Source organism: Drosophila teissieri, chromosome X, assembly GCF_016746235.2.
Source record: "Drosophila teissieri strain GT53w chromosome X, Prin_Dtei_1.1, whole genome shotgun sequence".
Classification (NCBI taxonomy): domain Eukaryota; kingdom Metazoa; phylum Arthropoda; class Insecta; order Diptera; family Drosophilidae; genus Drosophila; species Drosophila teissieri.
This window is the reverse complement of record NC_053034.1, coordinates 8,562,775-8,588,920: the sequence shown is the minus strand read 5'-3', so window position 1 is coordinate 8,588,920 and position 26,146 is coordinate 8,562,775. Positions and strand designations below refer to the sequence as shown.

General features: G+C 41.5%; 1 protein-coding gene across 1 annotated transcript in view; it reads left to right on the top strand.

The window, feature by feature from the left end:
• The window catches only part of LOC122624116 (carbonic anhydrase-related protein 10), a 39,240-nt gene that overhangs the window by 8,224 nt on the left and 4,870 nt on the right, over window positions 1-26,146 (top strand). The window contains exons 2-4 of the mRNA XM_043803558.1: window positions 15,111-15,161; window positions 19,000-19,136; window positions 19,251-19,463. Coding sequence (XP_043659493.1) covers window positions 15,111-15,161; window positions 19,000-19,136; window positions 19,251-19,463 — 401 coding nt within the window. The remainder of the gene's footprint in view (window positions 1-15,110; window positions 15,162-18,999; window positions 19,137-19,250; window positions 19,464-26,146) is intronic.

The window sequence follows — 26,146 nt, the reverse complement described above, 5'->3', positions numbered from 1 at the left end:
AAATGGCCATCAGCTGGGCCCATTAATTATTCGTGGTGTGTGGAAATAAAAACGATTTGCCCCCTAATTGCCGGCTGAGTTTCACTCGCTTTTCCTCACCTGTCGACGCTTTCCCACCCTTTCGATTCCCTGCTTTTCCTGCTTTTCCTGCTTTTCCTGCGCTCCATTTCAAATGTCCGTGAGGCGGGCAAGCAAATCACTCAAAGGGGATCAGCAGCGGCTCGCTTTGATTTCCAGAGCCAACAAATTATTGAGCAGACAGCCGGAGGGATGGAAGAGCTTGGAAAATCTGAAAAAAAGCGGCAAGAAAAATCAGGGGTAAGGCGGCTGACTAAGATTGGCAGGCGATTGAAAGAAGTAGGGACTGAAAAAACACAAAAAACAAAGTTTGCACTCTCGCTCTTTGGGTTTTCCAGATTGGCCGAAAATGTGTTGAAGAAAATTCGGCAGAAAACTATTTCTAAAATATTTAAAGCGGTTAAAGGTTCAGCTTGCCAAATTGGCTAAACATGCAGATTTTCGACCAAATTTGTTGAAGCTTTTATTAGCAGTTTTACTTTGCCCATTTTATGTTTTCTCACAATTCTGTGCATAGGATTTTTAAAAAGAGCGCTTAGATTTCTTTACATCTATTATTTGTATAGACCAAATTAATTACGTTCTTCTGGATTACTTTCGCCAATTCTTGGCAGTAGTATTTTCTAAGAACTCTTGCCCTGCAAAGTTTGCATTTCTATATATTTCTCATAGGTTGTAAAACCATCTTATCAAAGGCTTATCGTTGTGTGCATCCGCATTTTGCATCGGATTCTTTGAATTTAATTTTCTCCGGTGGGCGAGCATAGGCGAGGCCAAAATGCAAATGAAATTCGTTTATTTAATTTGGGCTACCTAATTCTGTAGCCGTTTGACAACAAAAAAAAACAGAAAAAACCAAAACCAAGTTGCAGGTGCAGTGGCATGCGTGACGAGAGCAGGAGTCAAAGTTTTCCTCATTTTCCAGCCCCTCAGACGAACGTGCAACTTTGTGGCTTTTCAACGCCTTGGCTTGGACCTCTAAATCTGCCGCCCATTTTCCCATTTTCCGTGTGTGTGTGTCTTTGAAGCAGTTAGAGGCTAAATTAAAATTACAACTTTTCGACAGCACGTTGACGATGTTGCTGCTTTGCGTGTGCCCCCAAAAAACAGAAGACAGAAGAAAATCGGAGGGAAAGCCAAAACGGAAAATAAAAGAAAGAAAGCAGGCGAAAGGCTGCCTAATAAAATTGGCCCAAGTACGTTTTGTAAAATTGCCAAAAATTTGCTTGAGAAAATTTCCAACTTCCGGCACGAACGAAGTCGAGATGTTGTAGTATTTGTAGAAGTTTCCGTGTTTGTTTGGTGAGATTCGCATGCAAAACATGTGTAAAATTGAAGCATCGACTGACCAACAAAAAAAAAAACAAAAAAACAGAAAAAAAGGATTGGGTATTTTTCCTCCCAGCTTTTCCTTTTTGGCTTTTCCTTCGGCCAAGTGTGGACGTGCCAACGTCATCGTCATTGGCCACTTTGGTCAAGTCTTTTTAGTGTTTTTATTTTTTTTTTCTTGCCGATTTTTTGCCTCCTGGCCAAGATATGCTTGGCTGGTCAAATTTAATAGCAATGCGATTTGATTTCCAAGTGTCTTCAGTGCCTCTGATTCTTGGATTCTGAATGCGATTGCGAAGACGAAGACGACTCTGCTGTAAATGCACATAAAAAGTGATGACACGACAGTCCCCAAATAAATCGAAATTAAAAGCTAAGAAGTCCCTGAACTCAAATTGCACATTGTAGATAGCAATCATATTTTACAATTATTTTTAAATATTTTCCACAGCTTTCTAAAAAGTAATATTTAAAATCGCAGAAAAACAGAAAATCGATTTCCGCGAAAATTTCAAAATCATCATCAAAAATTGCAAAATAAATGGAAAAAAATCGAATTTTTTCTGTGAACACAGTTTTATTGGAAATTTAATTACGAACTCAACGAGGTATGACATTCCATATTTGGACCAATATTTCGAATGTTCTGATCAAAATAGTGATATTTAAATCGCAAAATAACAGAAAATCAGTTTTCTGCAAAAATCCAAAAATCATCATCAAAAATTGGAAAAAATTTGAAAAAAAATTTAATTTTTTCTGTGAACACAGTTTTATTGGAAATTTAATTACGAACTCAACGAGGTATGACATTCCATATTTGGACCAATATTTCGAATGTTCTGATCAAAATAGTGATATTTAAATCGCAAAATAACAGAAAATCAGTTTTCTGCAAAAATCCAAAAATCATCATCAAAAATTGGAAAAAATTTGAAAAAAAATTTAATTTTTTCTGTGAACACAGTTTTATTGGAAATTTAATTTCGAACTCATCGAGGTATGACATTCCATATTTGGATCAATATTTCGAATGTTCTGATCAAAATAGTTATATTTAAATCGCAAAAAAAGGGAAAATCGATTTTCTGCAAAAATTCCAATATCATCATCAAAAATTGGAAAAAATTTGACAAAAAAATCGACTTTTTTCTGTGAACACAGTTTTATTGGAAATTTAATTACGAACTCAACGAGGTATGACATTCCATATTTGGACCAATATTTCGAATGTTCTGATCAAAATAGTGATATTTATAATCGCAGAAAAACAGAAAATCGATTTTCGGCCAAAATCCAAAAATCATCATCAAAAATTGGAAAAAATTTGAAAAAAAATTTAATTTTTTCTGTGAACACAGTTTTATTGGAAATTTAATTTCGAACTCAACGAGGTATGACATTCCATATTTGGACCAATATTTCGAATGTTCTGATCAAAATAGTGATATTTAAATCGCAAGAAAACAGAAAATCAATTTTCTGCATAAATCCAAAAATCATCATCAAAAATTGAAAAAAATTTGAAAAAAAAATGAATTTTTTCTGTGAACACAGTTTTGTTGGAAATTTAATTACGAACTCAACGAGGTATGACATTCCATATTTGGACCAATATTTCGAATGTTCTGATCAAAATAGTGATATTTAAATCGCAAAATAACAGAAAATCAGTTTTCTGCAAAAATCCAAAAATCATCATCAAAAATTGGAAAAAATTTGAAAAAAAATTTAATTTTTTCTGTGAACACAGTTTTATTGGAAATTTAATTTCGAACTCAACGAGGTATGACATTCCATATTTGGACCAATATTTCGAATGTTCTGATCAAAATACTGATATTTAAATCGCAAAATAACAGAAAATCAGTTTTCTGCAAAAATCCAAAAATCATCATCAAAAATTGGAAAAAATTTGAAAAAAAATTTAATTTTTTCTGTGAACACAGTTTTATTGGAAATTTAATTTCGAACTCAACGAGGTATGACATTCCATATTTGGACCAATATTTCGAATGTTCTGATCAAAATAGTGATATTTAAATCGCAAAATAACAGAAAATCAGTTTTCTGCAAAAATCCAAAAATCATCATCAAAAATTGGAAAAAATTTGAAAAAAAATTTAATTTTTTCTGTGAACACAGTTTTATTGGAAATTTAATTACGAACTCAACGAGGTATGACATTCCATATTTGGACCAATATTTCGAAAGTTCTGATCAAAATAGTGATATTTTAATCGCAGAAAAACAGAAAATCGATTTTCGGCGAAAATTCCAAAATAATCATCAAAAATTGGAAAAAAACTTGAAAAAAAAATTGAATTTTTTCTGTGAACACAGTTTTATTGGAAATTTAATTACGAACTCAACGAGGTATGACATTCCATATTTGGACCAATATTTCGAATGTTCTGATCAAAATAGTGATATTTAAATCGCAAAAAAACAGAAAATCGATTTTCGGCCAAAATCCAAAAATCATCATCAAAAATTGGAAAAAATTTGAAAAAAAATTTAATTTTTTCTGTGAACACAGTTTTATTGGAAATTTAATTACGAACTCAACGAGGTATGACATTCCATATTTGGACCAATATTTCGAATGTTCTGATCAAAATAGTGATATTTAAATCGCAAAAAAACAGAAAATCGATTTTCGGCGAAAATTCCAAACTCATACTTACTTTTACCTTCAATTTTAAACACATATTTAATTCGCACAACGTTGAGCCAAAACTTGCAGCCACTCGTCGGTTATTTATACAGATCCCAAACCCTCTTTTTGTGTAAAATAACTAAGCCACAAGGTCGTGGCTTTCGCACGCCGATGGAATGGCAAAAAAAAAAGAAAAAGAAATTGGCATAATTTCCTTTGGCTCGGCAACAAATCAAGAGTGTTCAAGGTGCTGTGGCCACATTAGCGCCACCTGTACGCGCTTAGATGAACTAGCAGCAGACGCTTTCCTTTTCTTCTTTTGCTGCCGGAAAATGCGAAATGTAATTTTCAGTGGGCTGGCTGAAAAATCAGCAGACATCGATTTCTTGGGCAGCAAACCAAACGAAGTGAAACTGAAACGAAAATAAATGCCAATGGCTCATTTATCATGGCCAACACATGTACACACACACGCACTCACACACGCACACATACACATACACAAGGGCACACAAATACAGTTGCCCCTTTAGGCCCTTGAAAATGGTAGCATACTTTGCAGCGTTTGCCGCAGGAAAAAACCTCGGAGAAAAATGTGCCGCGCGGCTAATGAAGAATGTGTGTTCTTCGACGACGCTGCGGGAAACTTTGCACCACCCACCACTCCTGACACCACCCACCGACACTACCGACATAACCCAACCACAAAAGGCCACCCTTAACCCCTTGCCGCCCTAAACCATTTAAGCACCCCGTCCCTGGCGTAATGATGATTTCGAAAGAATTGCAAATGTTTGGCCAACAGTTTGTGGGTCTCCCGTTGGGAGATATTCAAGGTCTCCCCTCCATTTCATTCATTCCACACCCGCTGTTTATTCACATTCGTTTTTATTTTTGGTCTCTGGGTTTTTGGTGAGGGATGCCAGTTAACTGCATTATGAGTGGCCCCTCAAGGTGAAAGCAAAATCCGATTGCAGTGCAAAGTGAAAATTCATTCGGAAAACATTAGCTTAAATCGAAGCGATGGCATGTGTGTGAAATGTAATTCGAATACCCACACGGCAAGTGAATAATAATTTGAGTTACGCTACAAGACTAGTTTAAAACTTAGAAAATATCATATTTTGTGATAAATTTAAAATATTTGTATCAGCAAAAATTTAATGTTCGAAATCTAAAAGCAAATTCATGAGCTCATTTCAAATCTTGCGGATTTTCTTCGCCTTTGTGAGCACTCACTTGCAAGGCGACTCTAAAGAATACAAATGAATACACCCAGCTTGGATCCTTCAGCGGTCGAGTCCTCGAGAGTCCTTCTTCAATCCGCTTCAGTGTCTGAACCAGAGTTGAGGATAATAAAGGATAAGTACTGGTTGAGAGGAGGTCCTAGAATGGTGAAGAAAATTTGTACTGGTAACATAGTTTCCTTGATCGGCATTAATTAAGAAATTAAGTTTAACTAAAGGTTATGGGAAGGTGACACAAAATTAATTAGGGTCCCTGACAGATTCTAAAATTCTGATTTTTATTTAGCGGCATATTTTGTTTTTAAACTATTTGATACCCATACTTAGCTCTTTCAGTTGACGAAATCGTAGAAACTATTGATTTAGCTTACCCTGTAAAAACTTGAAGCCGCAACACGCTCACTGCCCATTTTAAATGGCAACAGCCGAAAAGTGAACAGCAATTGGCAGCAGCCACCAATTCAGCAGAGGCTTCACAGAATGGACACAGAAGTGCTGTGAAAGGGGTGGTGAGGGTGTGGGGGTGTGGAGAAGCTGGTGGAGAAAGCAGAAGAGCAGCTAGTGAAAGTAGCAATTGGGGGCAACAATGGAGAGTGGGGAGTGCTTGAAGTTTGTGCACCCAGTTCCACTTAGACTAATTAACTGCGCCGTCACTTGGCTGCTGCTATGCTGCCCTCTCTGTCCGTCCGTCCGTTCCGCTGTCCGCTGTCCGCTTGTCCGTTCGTTTCTCTGTCCGTCCGTTGGAGTTTCCGGCTATCAAAAGTGCACCAGGGCAAAAATGTTGCACCAAAGCTGGTTGAGCCTAGCAAATACATTTTATACATTAATTATTATTTATTTATTTATTTAAATAATAAACAAATAAAATGATAAAGAAATGCAATTTTGTATAGAGTTCTATTATATTTGTATTATTATCGCAGTTAGTAGAACTTTGAATATCAAAACTGAAAGCTTCTATAGCTACAAAATTACTTTTATATTAATGCAAATAATTTTCTTGTAAGATTTCCTCTTTCTTCGCCCGAAATGAGAGCAATGGAATTAGAGGCTATTCGCTAGAGTTAGCTGCTGCTTTCTCCCGCTACTTTCTCCTGCTACTTTCACCCCCATAGATTTCGCCCTGCTGATGCTGCGGTCATCCGGTCACTCAGCGGTGCAGCTGCAAGTGAAGCCGGAGACAGTCGAGCAACATCATTAAAAGTCCGGGAAAGTGGGGACGTTGGGAAAATGACACCAGAAATGAGCCCGCTTAACTTTTCACTGCTTGCTCTCTTGCTTGGCCATTTGGCCATTTGGCACTGGCAATTTGAGTGCCTTTCCCACCTACCAGAAGTTGGGGATGGCAACGTTTTTGGGTTGTAACTGCTATATCCACAGATTCGGGCCACATCTATGGATGCAGGCGCCCCCAAGTATGCAGCACAACATTTTTAGGCAGGCAGGTAGGCAGCAGCAGTAGCAGCAGCAGCAGCAAAAGCTTCATTTTCCAGGGGATTTTCATTGTCCTTTTCCCCGTGTGGTTGTGTCTGTGTAGTAGTGTAGTTGTGTAACCCAAATGAGTAGAATGTGTAAAAGGCAACTTGACAATAATGAGTGCACCAGCAGTAACAGCAGCAGCAGCAGCAGCAGCAGCAACAAACTCTTGCCGAAGTTTAAGTGCAAGAAAGGTGGGCAAAATGAGGAGGGTCCTGCGGCGGCAGGATGCCAAGTTACTGCTCTCGGAAGCAAACAAGCAATGTCAGTCAGTTGTTCAGCTATTTTTGGGCACTGCGCAAATTTAGTCAGTTATTTAAGTGGTATGAATATGAAATAACAATTATAAATTATCAATAATTTACAGAAAGAAATACTTACTATATATTTAAGATAATTTTTGGTTTTAATTCTCATTATGTTCCATATATTGAGAGTTATCTTTTCACCTCCGTTTGTAAGCAAAGGCAACAAATCAGTGTCAGTGGAAAATTTACGCTTAAGCCTGACAGTCTCGCCTTCTCTTTCTCTTTTTCTGCTTCCCTCTCTTTCTGGCTAGTGGTGAAAGCAAAACTTTTGCTAATAGTTAAGTGCAACCTTTTTTTGGCTATTCATTTTCCCTAAGCTCTTTTCTTCGTCTGAGGTGCGTTTTCTTTGGCCGCTCTTATATTTTTTCAGTTTGTTCTGTTTTTTGTTTTTTGTTGTTTTTTATTTTTCGGACGTTTGTTTTGTTTATTTGTGGGCTTAGCGAATGAGGAAGTCTGGCGGAGAACAGATCCCCAAAGACTAAGCCTCGCCACCTGTTGCCAAATGCAAGTGCCATTCCTCCCGATTTCTCGCAGTTTCCCATGCAACTACAACTTTCTTCCATCAACCATCACACACACACACACAGTCACACATATGCAGAGGAGCCCCCGGAAAAGCCAAGCTCACAAAAAATGCAAAGCCAAAGTGACTGTGGTTCCTCTCTGCAATACTGCTTTTCCCTTGGAAAGCTGAGCGGAAAATGGGACTGGAAAAGTGAGGTGAAGCGGGCTACGGTTACAAATGCACGTAACAGCTGAGTGCACGAAAGGCTGAGCCCAGCGCGATTTATCTGAGTCGATTCCGCTTTTGATACCCTATATTTGAGTATCTAAATAAAAGTATAGAAAACTAAATTCAATAAAAATTATATAACAAAATCATAAAAATCAAAAAATAAAATCATACTGATGTATTTTAAATTGTATTTATATATATTTATAGTTTCTTAAAGCTATTCATTTCATTAAACTGCTTTTCTATTTATTTCTGTTGTTAAAGGATAAAAGATCATTCTTATTTTCTTTAAATACTTTACAAATTGCCATAGATATTTTGATTTAATTTAAGGGTATTTTCCATGTCGTTCATTTCAAGGTATACATTTTTTCGTCGAAGTTCCTTTCGTGTTCGGTTATTGTTACTATTGCCGTTGTCGTCGCTGGTGACTTTTTGACTTGCTGGCGCGCCTATTGGCAGTTTGAGTAGTGACAAATGCAAAAAGAGGCAACAAAGGTGGCGAAAACAACGGGTAACGAAATGAGCTCACAAAGTTTTCGCTTTTTTTCGTCAACTTCTCTGTCTTGTTTTTATACCCGTTACTCGTAGAGTAAAAGGGTATACTAGATTCGTTGAAAAGTATGTAACAGGCAGAAGGAAGCGTTTCCGACCATATAAAGTATATATATTCATGATCAGGATCAATAGCCGAGTCGATCTGGCCATGTCCGTCTGTCCGTCCGTCTGTCCGTCTGTCCGTCTGTCCGTCTGTCCGTCTGTCCGTCTGTCCGTCCGTATGAACGTCGAGATCTCAGGAACTACAAAAGGTAGAAAGTTGAGATTAAGCATACTGACTCCTGAGACATAGACGCAGCGCAAGTTTGTCGATTCATGTTGCCACGCCCACTCTAACGCCCACAAACCGCCCAAAACTGCCACGCCCACACTATTGAAAAATGTTTTGATATTTTTTCATTTTTGTATTAGTCTTATAAATTTCTATCGATTTGCCAAAAAACCTTTTTGCCACGCCCACTCTAACGCCCACAAACCGCCCAAAGCTGCTACGCCCACACTTTTGAAAAATGTTTTGATATTTTTTCATTTTTGTATTAGTCTTATAAATTTCTATCGATTTGCTAAAAAACTTTTTGCCACGCCCACTCTAGCGCCCACAAACCGCCAAAAACTGTCAGTGCTGAAGACTCCTTTGCACTTTCACTAGCTGAGTAACGGGTATCAGATAGTCGGGGAACTCGACTATAGCGTTTTCTCTTGTTGTTTTTTGACAGGTGTTTTGCGTGCCATTTGTTTCCAACACACACACACACTTTCAAAAGGTGCAAGTGTCACTTGGCAGCGGAAAAAAAAGAAAAAAACAAAACAGGCATTTCAAAAGGCCAGAAAAAAAGGAAAACGAAAAAAAGGCAGATGAATTCTGATTTGTTTTCTTTGGTGCGGATGCGTTTTTTCATCCAAGGTTTTGCTCTAGTTTCTACAAATTTTTGCAAAAACGAAAGAAAATCAGCGGCTTTAGGTCACAATGTTGTTTAAGCACGCTTAAGTTTATATTGTGAATTTTATAATAGTAGAAAAACAGATAAGCATTGAAGGCTATTTGAAAGAGGCCATTTTTAAATGAATCATTTTCCCTGCGCTTGCCAGCATTTCTTGTAGCAATTGAGCTGGTTCTTTGCCATGGAAAAGCGGCCTCTATGGCGTCCGATTGATGATGTTTGATTATGGCCGCACCCCTCATATACCATATACCCATCCAAAGCCCCCACCACCCCACCAGCCCCATGAAAATCCACCCCTCGCATTGTGCAAATGCACTTAAAGCGCAAATGGAAATCGACAAAGCAAAAAACAGACGAACAACGTTGACTGGCCGCATAAAATTTTAGTACTGTGTACGTAATTGAAATGGCATTTACCATTAGCCTGGCGAAGGGCAATGGGAGTGGCAGCCGAGGAGGGGGCAGGGGGTTAAAGGTTACGGGGGCGTAGCAAGGCGTGGCCGCGGACAGGATATGGACAAACGGACACGAGCACCCGGACACACACACAAAAGCTAAAAACCCAGTCGACAAAACTTAATAAAAATCAAAGAACTAGGTGTGGCTATGTTATGCGAGGCCAGCGGGGGGGGCGGTGGGTGTTGTGTGTCCAAAAGGGGTGGTAAGTGGGTGGCGGAGGCGGCAAATGGAAATGGTTACTTGAGCTCGCAACAAGGCAAGCCAAACCAAACTGAAACGGAACTAAAAAATGAAATCGTAGCGATAGAAATTAAAAGCCAAAGCTGGACACAAAAACAGAGGCGTGTAAGCTCGCTTGTGGGGGGTGGGGAGGAGGGGCATGAAAAGTGGGTGGGGCAGGGGGGGGGGTGAGGTCGCCTGACGAGCAAACGACATTGATTGAAAGCTTTCACTTGCTTGCGCTTTTAAAAACAGAACCACCGTTCCATGTTCCTTCAGATCTCTCCCTCTCTCTCTCTCTCTCACTCACCCATTTTTCAGCATATCCTTCGATTTTTTGCTCCTGATTTGAGTGAACACGCCTTGGGCTATTTGCATATTACTATTCTACTCCTGTCCTCTGTGTCTTGGTTCATACAAATCAAATGAATTAGAAGCGGTGGGTAGCAAAGTGTGCGGAAGTCAGGGCATTTGCTACAATCAATTAAAACACAAATGAAATATTCCTCTTAAATCCTCTTATTCAAAGAAATATTCATCTGCATTATGTATCAATTTGTTTCTGTAATACCAAAAAAAACTTAAACACAAATTGTTTTAAAAAGTTAACAGTGCGTATACGTGATAACTTTATAAAGGTTTTCGGCAACGTTACGTATACTTAACATCTGGCTGGAAATGTATATAAAATAGTTCCCTAGAAAAAAATTACCACTTGAATTATTCACACGAATCACAGGCCCACGTAAACATGTGGGCAATTTACAAAAACCTCACCGCCCTTTACATACATACATACATATGTACATACATGTTCATTATAGCGCTCGTCATTTAATTCCATTTTGTAAGCATATCCTTTTGGTCCAATCTGTTGTGTTGACACTTGTTTTTCGGGCTGTTCTGCGGTTCGCCGGAAAATTTGCATATGTCTCAAAAGTGCTGGGTGTGCTAGCCGCCACATATGTACATATATTATGATAGTGATAGATATAATCAAGTTGGGCAAACATCAACAAAATATTAAGTTACCCGCGGGCAGAGTTTTGCACGCTGATGTCCCGATGTCCCGATGTCTGATGTCCTGATATGCTCGTGTCCCTCACACATGTCGTGCATGCAGACATACATATATCCTTTCGCTTCTCCTTACAACAACAACAACAGCAACAAGAACAACAGCAACAACAAAAACAATCAGCTAAAATGGCAAAAAGGCAAAAAAGCCGCGACAGCGTGACTAAAATGCGCACGTCAATCCTTTTCCCTCCCATATTTTTTCTCCACACTCACCCCCCCTCACCCATTACCACACCTCTTGGTCCTTTCACCATTTTTGTTGTTATTGTTTAATATTTTGTTGTTCTTGTTCTTCTTGTTCTTGTTGTTCTTGTTGTTGTTATTATTGTTGTTGTTGATTTGGGCGCGCCAGAAGTCGGCTATGTTTACGTGCTTTTTAAATAGACAAGCGACTACGACGACAGCAAACAAATAAAAAATAGCTCACAAAAAAAAACAAGAAAAGCCAGCGAGACCCACGAAAAGCGAACACAAAGCAAAGAAAACAGATGGAAAAAATGGAGCCGGAAAATGGGGATATATTACATGCATCGAAGTTCTTAAAACTCTTTAAGTCGACCAACAATTTACAAAAAAAAGAGAGAAAATATTGACCACGTGTGAAATGCTAGCAGTCAAACTTTCAAGCCATATAAAAGTTGCAATCAAAATGAGAGTGAAATTAAAGGTTGAAAACCAGAGTTCTCAGATTTCTCATTAATTTATAAAACATTTCCAGCCAGACGTTAAGTACTTAAAAATGCAATAAGGATTGGCATTGGCAACACATTGATTATTAAGGAAATACAACTATTTGGTTTAGGTATTTATTACCCAAATTCCAACTTGTTAGTCTACAGTGACAGAAATAGCAATAGATTCGGCTGACGGGAAAGTCAAAGCATATTGAGCGAAACTAAAGTGTGGCCATTAATTTGCTGCAGGAAACCCAATACGAAATACGAAAAACGAAATGAAATACTAAATACGAAATGAAACTCGGCGTTGAAGCTGAAATTGAAAACGTCGAGAAGGAAGCCCAAGGAGATGGCTGCTGACAATTAGCACGCATTGGCCATAACAATAAACGGCAAACAGCAATTAGCAGCAACTATTTTTGCTTATTGGCCCTAAACTAGACGAGGTCCTGCTGGGCAGTTGGGGCAGTGAGGGGAATGCGGGGGAAAATGACAAGGGGGGTGACCCAGACGGGCCAGCAGACAGAAAGTTGTCAACGGCAACAGAAATGATAAGAAAATTTCATTTGTAATTAATACTAAAAGGCGCGACGGCGAAAAACAGGGAGAGCAAATTTTAGGCGGGGCGGCAAATGGCAGGCAGCCACAAAAGCGACAACCACAAGCCGACAAACGAGCGTTGAGCGGGGGGAGGGGGGGATGGCGGGGGCGTCCAGACGACTGTGCTGCCATGACATTGCCTGCACTGAAAGAAATCAATGCCACTGCAATTGATGTCTGGAAGTTAATACAAACAAAGAAATTAAGCATCAGTTAAATGGAATGATACACACGCGACATAAAAAGTGCAGGTAAAGCCTAGCATATTATAAAAAGTGCAAGTAAAGCCTAGCATATTAAATATTCCGCAATGACTTTTGTTATTTAAAGTGAGGGAATATTTCTTGCAGTGCATCCTAGCGACTGGCGACTTTTTGCTCTGCTCTCTCGCTTTGTCACTCGCTGTTGCTTTGTGCAGCCATAAAAATTTGCTCAACATTTTGTTGCCTTTTATGATTGCGAATGCGAGACGCAGGCGGAGTGGCAGAGGGCCAAGAAGAAGCCAACGCAAGGATCAGGTGTAAAAGGGGGCGTGGCAAGGGGTGGGGGGGAGAGGAGAGCGTGCAGCCAGGTGAAAATTTATAAATAGAATTCAATGAACAAACAAAAACCGACGAGGGGCGAAGGGAAGGCGGCAGGAGAGCTAGCAAATTGAATAGAAATTATTCGAGATGTTTTCTCCTATTTTTTGTTCGTGTATATTTGAGAGAATTAAAAAAAACATCTCGAGCTGAATGGGATATTCGAGATAAGGTGATTAAATAAACTTGGCTTTGGGGGTGCTTTTAATCTCATGTAAAATCACTTAAAATATTAAAACGTATTTAAGCAATCAGCATTTACCTTAAGCTAATCTGCATTTTAGCTTTGCTGTGTTATTGCTGTTTTATAAATCAAAAAAATCCCCAAGTGCGCTGCAAAACTTATAAATGGCACAAGGGAATTCCATGAATCGCAGCGAGCAACATTCAGTCAAAGCCACAAATTGTTAACACCCAAACCCCCATTTGCCTTGAACCCCTACACACAGCTGCCAAAGGGTTAAGAGTCGAGTGCGGGCGACTGCAATGACGCTGAGCATTTAGAAATCCATTAATTTCAATCATTGCCCATGACTTTGCATTATTATTATTATTATTGTTATTACTCTCGTTGATGTTGCTCTTGTCGCTGCCTTTTACTTTTTACTTTCCGCTTTTCGCTTTTCCCTCGTCACAAATTTACAAGGTTTTTCTTTTTTGTTCGTCTCGACTTTTTGCACTTTTTATCAAGTATTTCAAAAGGGGTGAAACAAAAAGCAGCGAAGTCTGGGTTGTTTTGACCCAAAGTTCGGGTTGGCGAAATAGTTACGTGGGAAAGTTTAGATTTTAGTTAATTATAATTTTTATGCCATGATATATATATATAAATATCATTGAGAATTTTTTTATTTTATGTCTCAGATTCCTTGGTAAATATACCCTAGCCTAACTAATAACACACTCTGCAAACTTTCGCAAGAATATCTGGAGAGGAACTTGAGTTCGTTGAGGTTTTGCCCGTGTCTGAGGAACTCTTTGCCGGAAACTACAGTGCATTTCGCACTGCACTTTGTGGGGAAGCCCCAAGGAGTGGGGGGTGAGGAGATGAGGGGTGGTAACGCGTTTTAATGACTCAACATTTCTTGACTTTGATTCGAGTCGCGGAAGGAAGGAATGAGTGCAGTTTGCTGGTCGAAAAAGAAGGGGTTGCTTCTGGCCAAAAGGCATTGGCCCGCTTTTTGTCGGGCTGTCAAAATAACAAAGTGCTTCAGCTGCATTCCCCTTTTCGCCAAGCCAGAAAAAAGTGAGGTAGAACAAAAAAAAAAATAAAACAAAAACAGCAAAAAAAACAGGGCCAAAAGGCAAAAAGTGTCGATGAATGTTAAAGTTAACAAGTGACGGAAGTGAATTTACGGGGCGAGCAAAAAGAGCAAAGCAGCCGCCAAACAAAAACGAGCCAACGAACCGGCGAACAAAAAGGCAAAAACCAACTCGAACACGAAAAAATTAAAAGGCAAGTAAGCAAAAATCATTTTCACAAAGTGCAGGACACGAAGGACCTGCCAAAAAAGCGCAGGACCAAACTGTTGATGCTCTATCATTATTGCAGCAAAGCTGCAGTAAATAACTAACTCAGTAACTCAATAACCTAGCTTGTGAATTAGCAATTAAATAATCAATGAAATAATCAATGAAATATTCAAAAAAATAATCAATGAAATATTCAAAAAAATAATCAATGAAATAATCAATGAAATAATCAATGAAATAATCACTGAAATAATCAATGAAATAATCAATGAAATAATCAATTAAATAATCAATTAAATAATCAATTTAATATTTCTTTAACCAATTATAATGACATAAGTTCAAATTATAAAAGCGAAATGTGAATAATAATGGAGGTGGAAATCAATGAATTTTTCCATTAAGTTTTAAATTCCAAAGATGGGAAAAAATGTATTTGAAATGAATGTGAATGTTGCCCGTATACATACAAGTCATTAAAATGTGAAATCCACTACAATCTTTGTCACATTTTCACTGCTTGCATGTGCGCTTTTCCGACCGAAAAACATTATAAGGTATTAAAGCTCGGCATACGAATATATATTGACCCAATCAGATCCTTGACATTTTCGCGGCTTATATTCCATTTACCCAAAAACTGGAAATCTGATATCTGATGCACTTTCCATCTCGCCGTCTCTTTGCAGTTCTGCTCGCCGTCAGCTGGGAGGATTGGTGGACATACGATGGCATCTCAGGTAAGCTTTTCCGCCTGATCCGGCCCCGCCCACTTTTCAACGCCTCCGCTTAAGTTTCATAAATACCAACAACAAAGTAAATTTTAATCAAAGCTCAACAATAACCACGGACGGAAGCGGAAAGTAAAATTTCAGCCAACGAGCAGCACGCGTGGCTCCAGCAACAAAGTTGGTTTGAGTTCCAAATGGGGGAAAATTCAGCGGAGTGAGGGGTTTATTTTTCACCTGCTCGAGGGTCGCGGAAAAGCCAGGGCGATTGCCATTTGTTGTTGTTGCTGTTGCTGCTGGTGTAAAACGATTTTCTCAGCGACTGAAGCTGCACGCGTGAAATGCATGGAAAAAGTGCCAAAGGAAAATGGCTTTGAGGGAGGATGGGTTGGGAAACGGGAAATGGAAATGGGTGGGGAAAAAGGCAGAGACGAAGCCGATTTGCAGCTGTCAAATGGAAAGGCAGACAAAGTATTCAAAGAACCCTGGCGGAGAAAGAGAGCGAACTTTCCATTCCTTTCCTTTTTTTCTTTTCCATTGTCTGGCGTTGAAACGTGATAAGCAGGCGACCAGACGAGGAAAGCGAGAGAGAGAGAGAGAGAGAGAGAGCTGGCAGTGAGCGAAAGAGAGGGTAGATGGGAAATGGGAGCTCCGAAATGGAAAACAGTTCGCCATGTGTCACAACTGGCGGCGAAATCGGGGCAAAGGTCCATGGAGATTATGTCCAGACAGGACGGCAGACAGCCGATAAGCGTTGCTCCGTCTCCCTCACTCTCTCGCTTCTCACTCCCAGCCACGCCCACCGCCACTGACGCCCATGCCGCATTCCGCCTTCGGTGGCAGCATCTTTCTTAATCTTATTAGAGACACAACGGCGTCGCCATTTGCACAAGACAAATGCATAAATAAGTTCAAGTGCTTTGAATTTTGAATTGAATTCGGCGAGCGGGGAAAAAAAAAAGTGGAGAGTGCAAGTGCAAGATAGATCGCACAAAAATCAAACTGAAACTTAAAGTCAAAGAAAAGCGAGCAGGAAAATGTAGTGATTGAAAGAAGAAATGCTGAATTTGAAAGAAAAAGATGAGAATTTAATGTGTACACCTGCCTGTAAAGATGCATTTGAAATATTTTGCATAGACTGGTGGTCCAAGTCGATCATATTAAACATCAAATACAACATCGAGTTACACGATCATATTAAACATCAAATATGTATCCATTTCTCGCCGTGTAAGAGCCCGAAAGCAGGGGTATCTTGTAACACGTGTTGTCAACAAATTGCAACCGAAATCCGAGGCGAACTTTGTGTCTCTTTTGGCATAAATAAATTTACATAAGCATTGCATGCATGTCGGCTGAGGGACTTCAAATCCCTCGTCAGGGGAGCACCACTGAGTGTGGCTCAATGGGTTTGGGTTTGGGAAGGAGAAGGATCCATGGAATTGGCAAAAGGTTGCCCCGAAAAGACGGCTTAGCCTCAGCTGCAGTTGCAGTTGCAGCTGCAACGTGCCACTTGTTTAACGTGATTTGCACTCCCAACGAGCCAAATAAAGGCGGCCAAACGGAATGAAACGAAGCGTGCTTCATGCCACCGTCTTTTGCCATTGCCACCACCACCCAGCCACCCAACCACCCAACCACCAACGAGCTATTTGGCTTAAGAAAGGAGGAGGAAAAACCCCACCACCTGCACTGGTGGAAACATCAACCACCCACTGGGGCCCACAGATCCCGGATGCAGTCAGCCAAGCCACTAATGTTGTTAATGGCTGCTAAAATCGTTTGGCAATTGCCTCATTGACTCGACTCCAGACCGCAATTTAATAGACTCGACGCGACTGCAACATCCTTCGCGGCGTTATCTAGAGTCTTCAACTTGTATCCTCCGATTTTACTTATCCTTCTCAACGCGCAATGCTCTGGTGATGAGCACGTGACACGAGTGCAAAGTTCTCAATTTCTCATTCTCTCAATAATACTGACATTATTCAAAAGAATGTAGGTATTGGGGATACACTTAAGACGAAGGCTTCCAATCGAAAATTCATTATGTTAAATCCATTATGTTAAATCCATTATGTTAAATGCATTATGTTAAATCCATAATGTTAAATCCATTATGTTAAATCTAAAAAATAATTAAATTAAAAGTTTGTGCTTATAATTAAGCTATACCAATGAAAATGTAAATCTACATGACTAAGTGAAATTATTCCTTTTTAATTTAGCCGTATTTTCGCATTTCAACTTATCTTCTTGAGCGAATCGAAAAAAATGGAAAATTATAAGATCGCCACGCTCTGGAGAGTTAATTGCCTAACCCATTTAATGCCCGTAGCATCTCCAGTTTTTCATCGGGTTACTTTTTCCACTCGTGGGATTATTATTTTCGCCCCGTTCCTCATTTTTCCCCTTTATTTTTATCCGCTTTTCTTTTCTTTTTGGCTAATGCGATGGCGTCGTTGAGGTCAACAATCGCTTAAACGCGAGTACGTGGCATATCTATGATTGAAGCTCCTGATTGCGGCCTCGCAGCGAACGTGTTGATTCCCATGGCCCCCCTTTCCTTCCCCCCCTTTAACGCCGCCCCTGCCAGCCAGCCAGTTAGCCAGACGTACGTACTACGTGTCGTATACGCAATGCGACTGCAGGCGAAGCATTTTTATGGATACGTCAGAGAATGGAAAATGCAAGAGCGCAGGAGGAGGAGTGGTGGGGGAAAAACTTTCGGAATGTGTGCCATAAATGGGATTACAAGTGGCTGGAACGGAAAGCAACGGACTCGAATGGAATGCCCTAGAAGAGATTTTCATAATTGGCTGATCCTTGAGCAAGCAAGCAAATAACAAATAACAATGGGCAACGCAAGGATAAGCGAGGAATATAAATAAAAACCATAAACTCAATTAAGGCGCTGAAATGAAATGAAACACCTGGCACTAGGTGATATTTAACAACATGGATTAACCCCTGTTACTTGTTCTTCAACTGAAACAAGAAACAAGAACATCAAATAACTAGAATTGCTAGAATTTAGCACCACAGACTGCGACTTTGTTTCGAGGAAGATTTGGGTATTCACACTCACAGCCAGAACTCAAATGAAACACTTTCAATTGCTGAAAATACAACGGCCATAGATTAAATCAACTCAACAATAGCAGCAAACGTACTGGCCACTGGGCAATAAAAAAGCTGGCCTATTGTTTTTTCGGCTTCAGCTCGGCTTGATTTCATATTGCCATAAATTAAGCTGCCCGAGCTGCCAGATAAAGTTGCTCAAAGCCAGGAGCGAATGAGATAGCAGCACAGGGACGAGGGAGACGCCAGATAAAGCTGCAATTTTACTGTTACAGTGGGTGGTGATGGTGTTGCTGTTGCTGTGGGTGGGGGGGTTATAAAAATGGGGCTGTGATTGGGGGGAGGAAAACTAAGTAAACCGCACGAAATTAAACAAGTGTGGGGGACTTTTTGGGCAGCAGGGCTAGATGGCTTAGTTGTGTGTGGCCAGAATCAAACAGACGCAGAACCAACAAAAAAAAAAAGGAAATAAATGAACAAAAACCAAAACAGTGGCAGAGGCCAACACCTATGCAGATGCAGACAAATATTGTAATGGCCTCTGGCCCCCATGACTTTTTGCCACCACCCACCACCCACCAACCCGTTTGCCATTATGCAATTTGTGGCAGGTTTTTGCAGCACAGCCCACAATTGTGGTCGGCAAGGCAACTTTGGAAACAGTTTGAGGCGTTCACTGGGTTCATAAATCTCCTTGCCACCACCAGCACCAACAGCACCCATTTTTGGGGCATGAATCGATTGAAAGCATACTCACTCTTCGTTTCAGGTCCTGCCTTTTGGGGCCTCATCAATCCGGAGTGGTCGCTGTGCAACAAGGGTCGTCGCCAGTCGCCGGTCAATCTGGAGCCCCAACGCCTGCTATTTGATCCCAACTTGAGGCCCATGCACATAGACAAGCACAGGGTGAGTGCCAAATGCTTCACACTTACCTTTTGCCATATATAGGGTATATACCCTTACATATACCCTTACATTCAGCTTGTTATAAACTTGATTTACATTATCTTTCTTCGGCAGATTTCCGGACTGATCACTAATACGGGCCACAGCGTCATCTTCACGGCCGGCAACGATACGGTGGCCAACTACGACGGCATGCAGACGCCGGTGAACATCTCGGGCGGACCGCTGTCGTACCGCTACCGCTTCCACGAGATCCACATGCACTACGGCCTGAACGACCAATTTGGATCCGAGCACAGTGTCGAGGGCTACACGTTCCCCGCGGAGGTGAGTTATATACTATATACTACATACTACATACTATATACTATAGTATATCCATGGCCATGCCTACTTAGGCTGCCTACTTTCCACTGGTGTCACTCTCAATTTTCGGCGCCAGGGTGAGGCCCAAATTTGGCATGGGACACTTTGACACTTGCTCGGGCTCAAGGCGTCCCATGGATTCTATTTCGGTTCTTTTGCCTGTCAACAGATTTCCCTCTTTAACAATTCAATTGTGTATCTTGCCTCTTGTCTTCCTTCCTCTCTGGGCAATGGAATGTGAGGGGGAGTTTTTCAACTTTTCCTGCGTCATTTCATTGCCTGCGCCACTGGCTGTAAACTTGTTAGCCCGCCCGCTCAAATATTTACACAGATAAACGAGCGGAAGTGTATTTGATCAGCATTTAATGCAGCAAATGTCGATTTGTCGCTGACGAAAAAAAAACAACAAAAAAATCTCAAAAAACACAAAAAAAAAGAGAACATAAGAGTGGGAGTTATAAAATAAATAACAAAGTCAAAGAAGCCAAGAGCGTCGGCGTCTTTGTCTGCTGTTCACGACGTTATCATCAACGTCGCCAGGTTCAACATGTTGGAAACTCACCCCCTCACCCCCCCACTTCACTTGTCTGCCGCTTTGATTTGATGCCCCAGCCTCCCACTTTCCACCACTTTTCCGCTTTGCCGCCCCCGCGTTGGCGTCATTCACACTCTTGCGTTGCGGAATTTCCACACAGGCAGCTCTTCACAGCTCAGCTCAGGTTACCTATTTGTTTAACTAGAAATGTGGCTTGATTTGGCAGCGTGCAAATATTTTGTAAGTAATAATATATAATCTGAAATATTTGCAAGTCAAGGAGAGTGAATGATTTGCATAGGCGCGTTTCGCCTGGCCTTTCACAGCCTGCCGCTGATGGCTGATGATTTTGTATTGTTTTATTTGTACATTGTTCTCGGGAAGCAGGCGGGACATATTTATGTGTCATATGGCAGGCGTTGTTGCGACTCGCAGACACCTTGTCTGTGCCAGCTCCTCCCCCAAACTGCTTTTCCCACACACACTTTTCCCCCACCTCCATGCATTTTCCGGCCCTGCTTGTTTTACTGTTTGTCAAATATGATTTAACCTCTCGTGTTTTGTTCATTTTGATGTCAAGTTCACACACAGCTACTCGCTTCACTTGATTTGCGAGCACGTTATTAAAAATATGTAAATACCCACGACTTTCAACAAAGGATTTCTCTACTTCACTCGCTTCTTGGCTGCTTATTTATGGCCACAGATTTATAACTAAGTGGCTGGTGGTAGTGTGTTGTCCCATTGACTCAATGACTCAATGACTCCATGGACTTGTGGAGAGCATGTGGGTGGAATGCGTAATCTCTGACAAATTCCACTGCCCAGATGTTCATTAATTAAAGCACATTTCTTCTGGACCAGCTGTTGCTGTTACAAATTGGTTATTGTCTATGGTTAATGAACCCATAACTTTTATTTGACCTCAGTTGTCGGGGGGAGGATTTATTTGTCCAATTTATAACTAACTATGATATCATTTAAATTGGGAAACAGCACTTACATGTGCTAAACTCAAACATTGCGTTAGTAAAAGAAAAGTCAATTGAGTTAATAAATGCTATAATTTGTAGATATTAGCTCGTTTCCGAAATCACGAAGCTTAAGAATCTCTCTGGTGGCAAAGAGTCCTCCGTTCTCCGCTCCCAAAGGACTTATCCTGTCGTGCATCCTTCTGATCCTTGGCCACTTGACTTGACTTGAGTTGAGTTGAGTTGAGTTGAGTGGAGTTGGGTTGAGTCCGCGCTGCGATTTCCTGAGTGATGTGCGACACAGTTTTCATTTTCATTTTCATTTCTGCAGTTCCATTTCCATTTCCATGCCATTTGCCGTTTCGGTCGTGCGGCGCTTTTGTCTGCTTTTCCGCCCGATTTTCCAGCAGCTTTTCCTTGTCGCTGCTAGGCAATCAAAAAAGCGAGCCGCAGCTGCCACAACAAACTGCAGTCCGTCGACGGCAGACGACAAACGAATAACGTTATAAATCTGTTGCATGTCAGCAGTTGGTAACAACCTTTAACCCCCTTTAGCCCCCCTTAACCCCCTCACGGCCGACTTTTTCACTTTCGACTCTCGACTTTTGACTTCTGACTTTTGAGTTCGACTACCAACTGTCAACGACTACCAATGTCAGTGTAAATTAATTTGAATTTCGCCCCGGGCTGGAAGTCGTTCCACTTTCGCTATTGACACAGCACGCCCTGCATTGCGCTTAAATTACTTCGACTGCCAAGGAATCGCAGACTCTAATTTCCCCGCCTCGGCATCCTGGGAATTCGACAATTCAACAATTCTCAACACTCAACACTCAACGGCCCACAAATTGTTCTCTCGTATAAACAATCGGGTGATTAAAACGCAGTCTGCCAGTCCGCCAGCTTGATTTAAGCCCAAAGTGACAAACGATTGCCAAACTGAAATGGGAGATTGAGAAGGCGGCGAGCAGCCACTTGAATGTATTTTTAAAAGCGCCTCGAGGTACACAGAAAAAAGAAATCCCAAAATAAACTATCAATAAGGATGGCTGTGTTCAGTGGAAAATCAGGAATTTAAACTAGGAACTAAAACTCAGGAACTAAACATAGTCAATTGTTTGCCTAATAATTTAATTTAATTTAAAAATTTAAAGAAAAAATATATATGGAAAATGTTTAATTAATACATTAGGAACCATGTCCATGTGGCAATGTGGCTCAATTAAATCATCGCCGAAATATGGCCAAAGCAACCAGTTTCCCGCTTATCAGTGCCCAGTTCCCAGTTCCCAGTTCGCAGTGCCCAGTTTTCCGGAAGCCGGCAATGTAGGGCATTTTCCGGCCGTAACGAAAGCCGCCTTAATGGGCCCCGCCTCGGAATTTGATCTGCCTTAATGAATTCGTAATTGGCAATTTTAATTAATCCCCCTGAAATCCGCACAAGATTGCAGCCGTGTCTTGGATTTCGGTAGCCCGTTGTCATTGGATGCCACTGCCGTACACCTGAAGGGTGTGCCAAACGCTGGTGGTGCTGGTGATTGGGGGGATAGGGTGATGAGGGGGGCGGGGTGGTGTAGTTTTCCGGCGGGGGATTTTCCGAAAGTGGGAACCAGATATGCGTTATTTCTATTTGCAATGCACAGTTGCCTGGTTTTGATTTGTTTTGCGCCGCGGTAATTTAGCACTTGTCTTGTGGCTAAAATTTAATCACCAGGGGGTTTTCGGTTTTCTGGGTGGCTGTTGGCTGGGGGTGGTGACTTAGCGATGGTCGCGTGAGGCAGCCAAATTATAGCGAAAAACTATCGGATTTGAGTGCGTGATTTGGCAGCAGATTTTCACCACACTCTGCGGACGATTTGCTGCCTTTCGGCGGCAGTCACGTGCTCATCGGCGGCAGGCGCACTGATCTAATGGACTGTGATGCGTCCGCCCATTAACCCACTGGCCTCCCCCCCTCCCCCTTTCGTTCTGGTCAGCCCTCTTAACCCCTCACTGACCCCTGGCTGAGTGCGGTTGCGAAACCACGGGCAACACAACCCAAACGACCAACAAGCGGCAATGGCTTAACCATTAATTTACGCGCTAACCATGAAGTACTTAAATATACAAATGTATCTGTGTATCCGTGTATCCGTGTATCTGTGTATCTGTGTATCTGTAGCTCTATCTGTTTGTGTGCCTGAGTGACTGAGCACGAACGAACGCCAAAATATTTGCTGCTAATGAGGTCGTGCTGTAATTTTAGCAGTCTACCAACCCCCCGGAAAATGTCCTTTTGCAAAATCCGTTATCCGTTTAAAGGATAACCAAGCCGGCAAGCAGGCAGCGATTAAAGCCAGCGTTTTTTGCCACCTTTTAAAACACGCCACTACATAAGTCGTTAATGGGGACTGAGTGGATTTTCAGCGGGCGGGTAATGAGTTCGGTGAAGTTCTTGATTGGATTATGATGCCGGGCAAGTCAGGTGCCCAGACGGCGCTTAAAGCGGCTGGCTAAGAGGACTTTGCAAGTGGGGCTTTGCAATGTCTAGCGAACTCGCCTAGAAGTTACTTACAAGGCGGTTGATTAAAGCGCGATCTATATAGTTAGGGAAATTAAAAGATTAAATTGTAAAAGAATCTACTAGATGTGTTCCTGTTTTACTCTTTAGTTTTGCAATCATCATGGTATTTTCGCTGGCTTTTGCCAGGCCATCTCAAGTGTCCTTGTTATCCTGCAGCACCACCTTTGCACACTCAGCATTTCCATTTGGTCGCGCTTTCAACGCCAGCAAATCGCGTTGCCTGGGCTCATTTCCATGTTTTCCAGTTGCTCTTCTTTATCTTTGGCCCTAGTGCCGGGCATAATTAGCCGAAAGTGCTACAAGTGCATCGGTAAAGTGCCACAGGAAGGGGTTTTTACCGAGACCAGCCATGACAAACTGCGGCCAGAAATGGAGCGATGTTGGTCTCCGGAAAATCGGCTCCTTCCTCCGATGCTCCTCCGTTTGCGGCCGTTGGTGTGCGTGTTTGACAATGTCCCCAGTGCGTTGTTAAGCTAATTTGCTTCATTTGTCTAGAAAACTGACACAGAGCAAAAGGGGCAGAAGGATGGGGCAGGCCATACATAGGCGGCAAAGTGTTGACATGAGCCCATGTTCTCGGCCTAAACCACCAAGCTTCTGCCACTGCCTCTGCCTCTGCTTTTGCCTCTGCTGCTGGTTCTGTTGGCCATGGCCAATATTATCGTGCCCGGTCAGTGCAGAACGAAAGCCAAGTCAAGCGGCTGAAGGGCCAAGAATGTTGCTCCACCTCGTCCCGAGTCCTTCCAGCTCCATCTCCGTCTCCACCCCCCCGCAGCTACATGTACTACATCCCCCAGCCAAACCAATAAGCCCACTGCTACCTCTGCTATAGAAAATCTTTATGCACAGTGGAACTTGGAATTAATAGCATTGGTATTTTTATTAAAAAGTATTATTCAAAGGACATTAGCTAGCTGTGGCTCAAGCATGATTAATGATTGGAGCTAAAAAGACATACATCGAGTGCCAGTTGAACATAAACTTGCCCCACTGTGCAGCCCGGCTTATTGACTGCGGATGTGGCTGGGCGATGGGGTTCATGAGGCAGAAGGACCCACTGTGCTGGCCAGGCAAAGTTTCAGCAGCTGGCGTCGCGCCGGTCGCTTTGACTCCTGCTCCTTCTCCTGCTGCTGCTGCTGTTGGGTTGAAGTGGGCAGGGGTTACAGCAAGGACTACAGGACGACGCAGGACTACGGACTGAGGACAGAGGACTGAGGACTGAGGACTAGGCCTGAGTCTGGGGCTCTCCGCTCTGTGGAATCCATGCAGTGAAAACATGTGTAATTGATCTGATTAAGTTGCCTTTGCCTCTGCGTGTGGGTATTCCTGTGAGTGGCTGTGTGTGTGTCTCTGTCTGTGTGTGTTTGTGTGCTTGTATGTATGCATGTGCTGGCCAAGAAATATGCCAGAGGAGCTGGCTTTGTTCAAACAAATACTAGAGGGAGAGGGGGGCATCCCCAACACCGCTTAGGCTTTTGGCTCTTTGCGTTTTGGCCGGCTTGTTGTCCGGCTATTTGCTGGTACTTACACTATTTGCCCTGCTTGTTGTTGTTTCTGTTACTGTTGTTATTGCCCATTTTTGTTGCTGGCTGTCTTTATCCGCATGTATCGCATTTGTTGTTGCTGCCCGCCCAGACACACAACACACACACCGCACACACACTGCTCGTATTTATTTGCTTTGCCACAGGCTTTGACTGTTTAATGAAACGGAAATATAACATTTTAGTTTGCGGTCAAATATTGTATAATATTCCCTCAGCCCCACTGAGCACACAGAATGGCGAAGATGGGGTAATTCATTGCCTTTATGATTCAATTTCATAGATATTAAGCCCAAGGTGTGAAGGCATTGGCAATTGAGTCCCGGGTAAGGGTCGAGTTGAGATTTACGCATTACGAAATGCGATTTATTTGTTCTGCGGATAGGAAGATTTTAATGTGATTTAAAGACTATTTATTGCACAGAAGATTTAATTGGGTCGACGGTGTGGGTGACCGCCGCCCAGACTTAATCTATTTACAGGTTACATTTTATTCAATTAACTAATCGGATTGCGAGACCGATTAAAGGGGAGGCTAAAAGTCAACAGGTTCTTAAATTCAGCTTTAAACATATCAAAATCATATATGCTACGAAATTGATGGGATTCATTTCTCGCAAATTTATTATTAAATACTAGTTTAAATCGTACTGCAGCCACTTGTGCAGTTTGGCAACTAGTTTTTTATGTTTAATTTTTAATTACCAACCGAAAGTGCGCCATCTGGCGTTCAAGTGGCAAAGCTGCTTGGTTGTTCGGTTATTCAGTTGTTTGGTTGTTCGGTTTTCTCATGCAGTTAACGCCCAGGATCTGCCCATATTTTGGGCAGAAAGCCTTTTTTTGGACTGTGGCCACTGCTCAAGTTGAAAATGAGTGCTATTGGGACTTTCCCATCTTCAGTTTGCCATGGTCTCGTCGAATTTTCATTTGCTGCACTTAAGTATATGAACATTCACGCAGGGACAGTGCGTTTCGCAAGTGACGTGAGTTTTTGGTAATTTCCCTACCATTAAATATTTTCAAAAAATTAA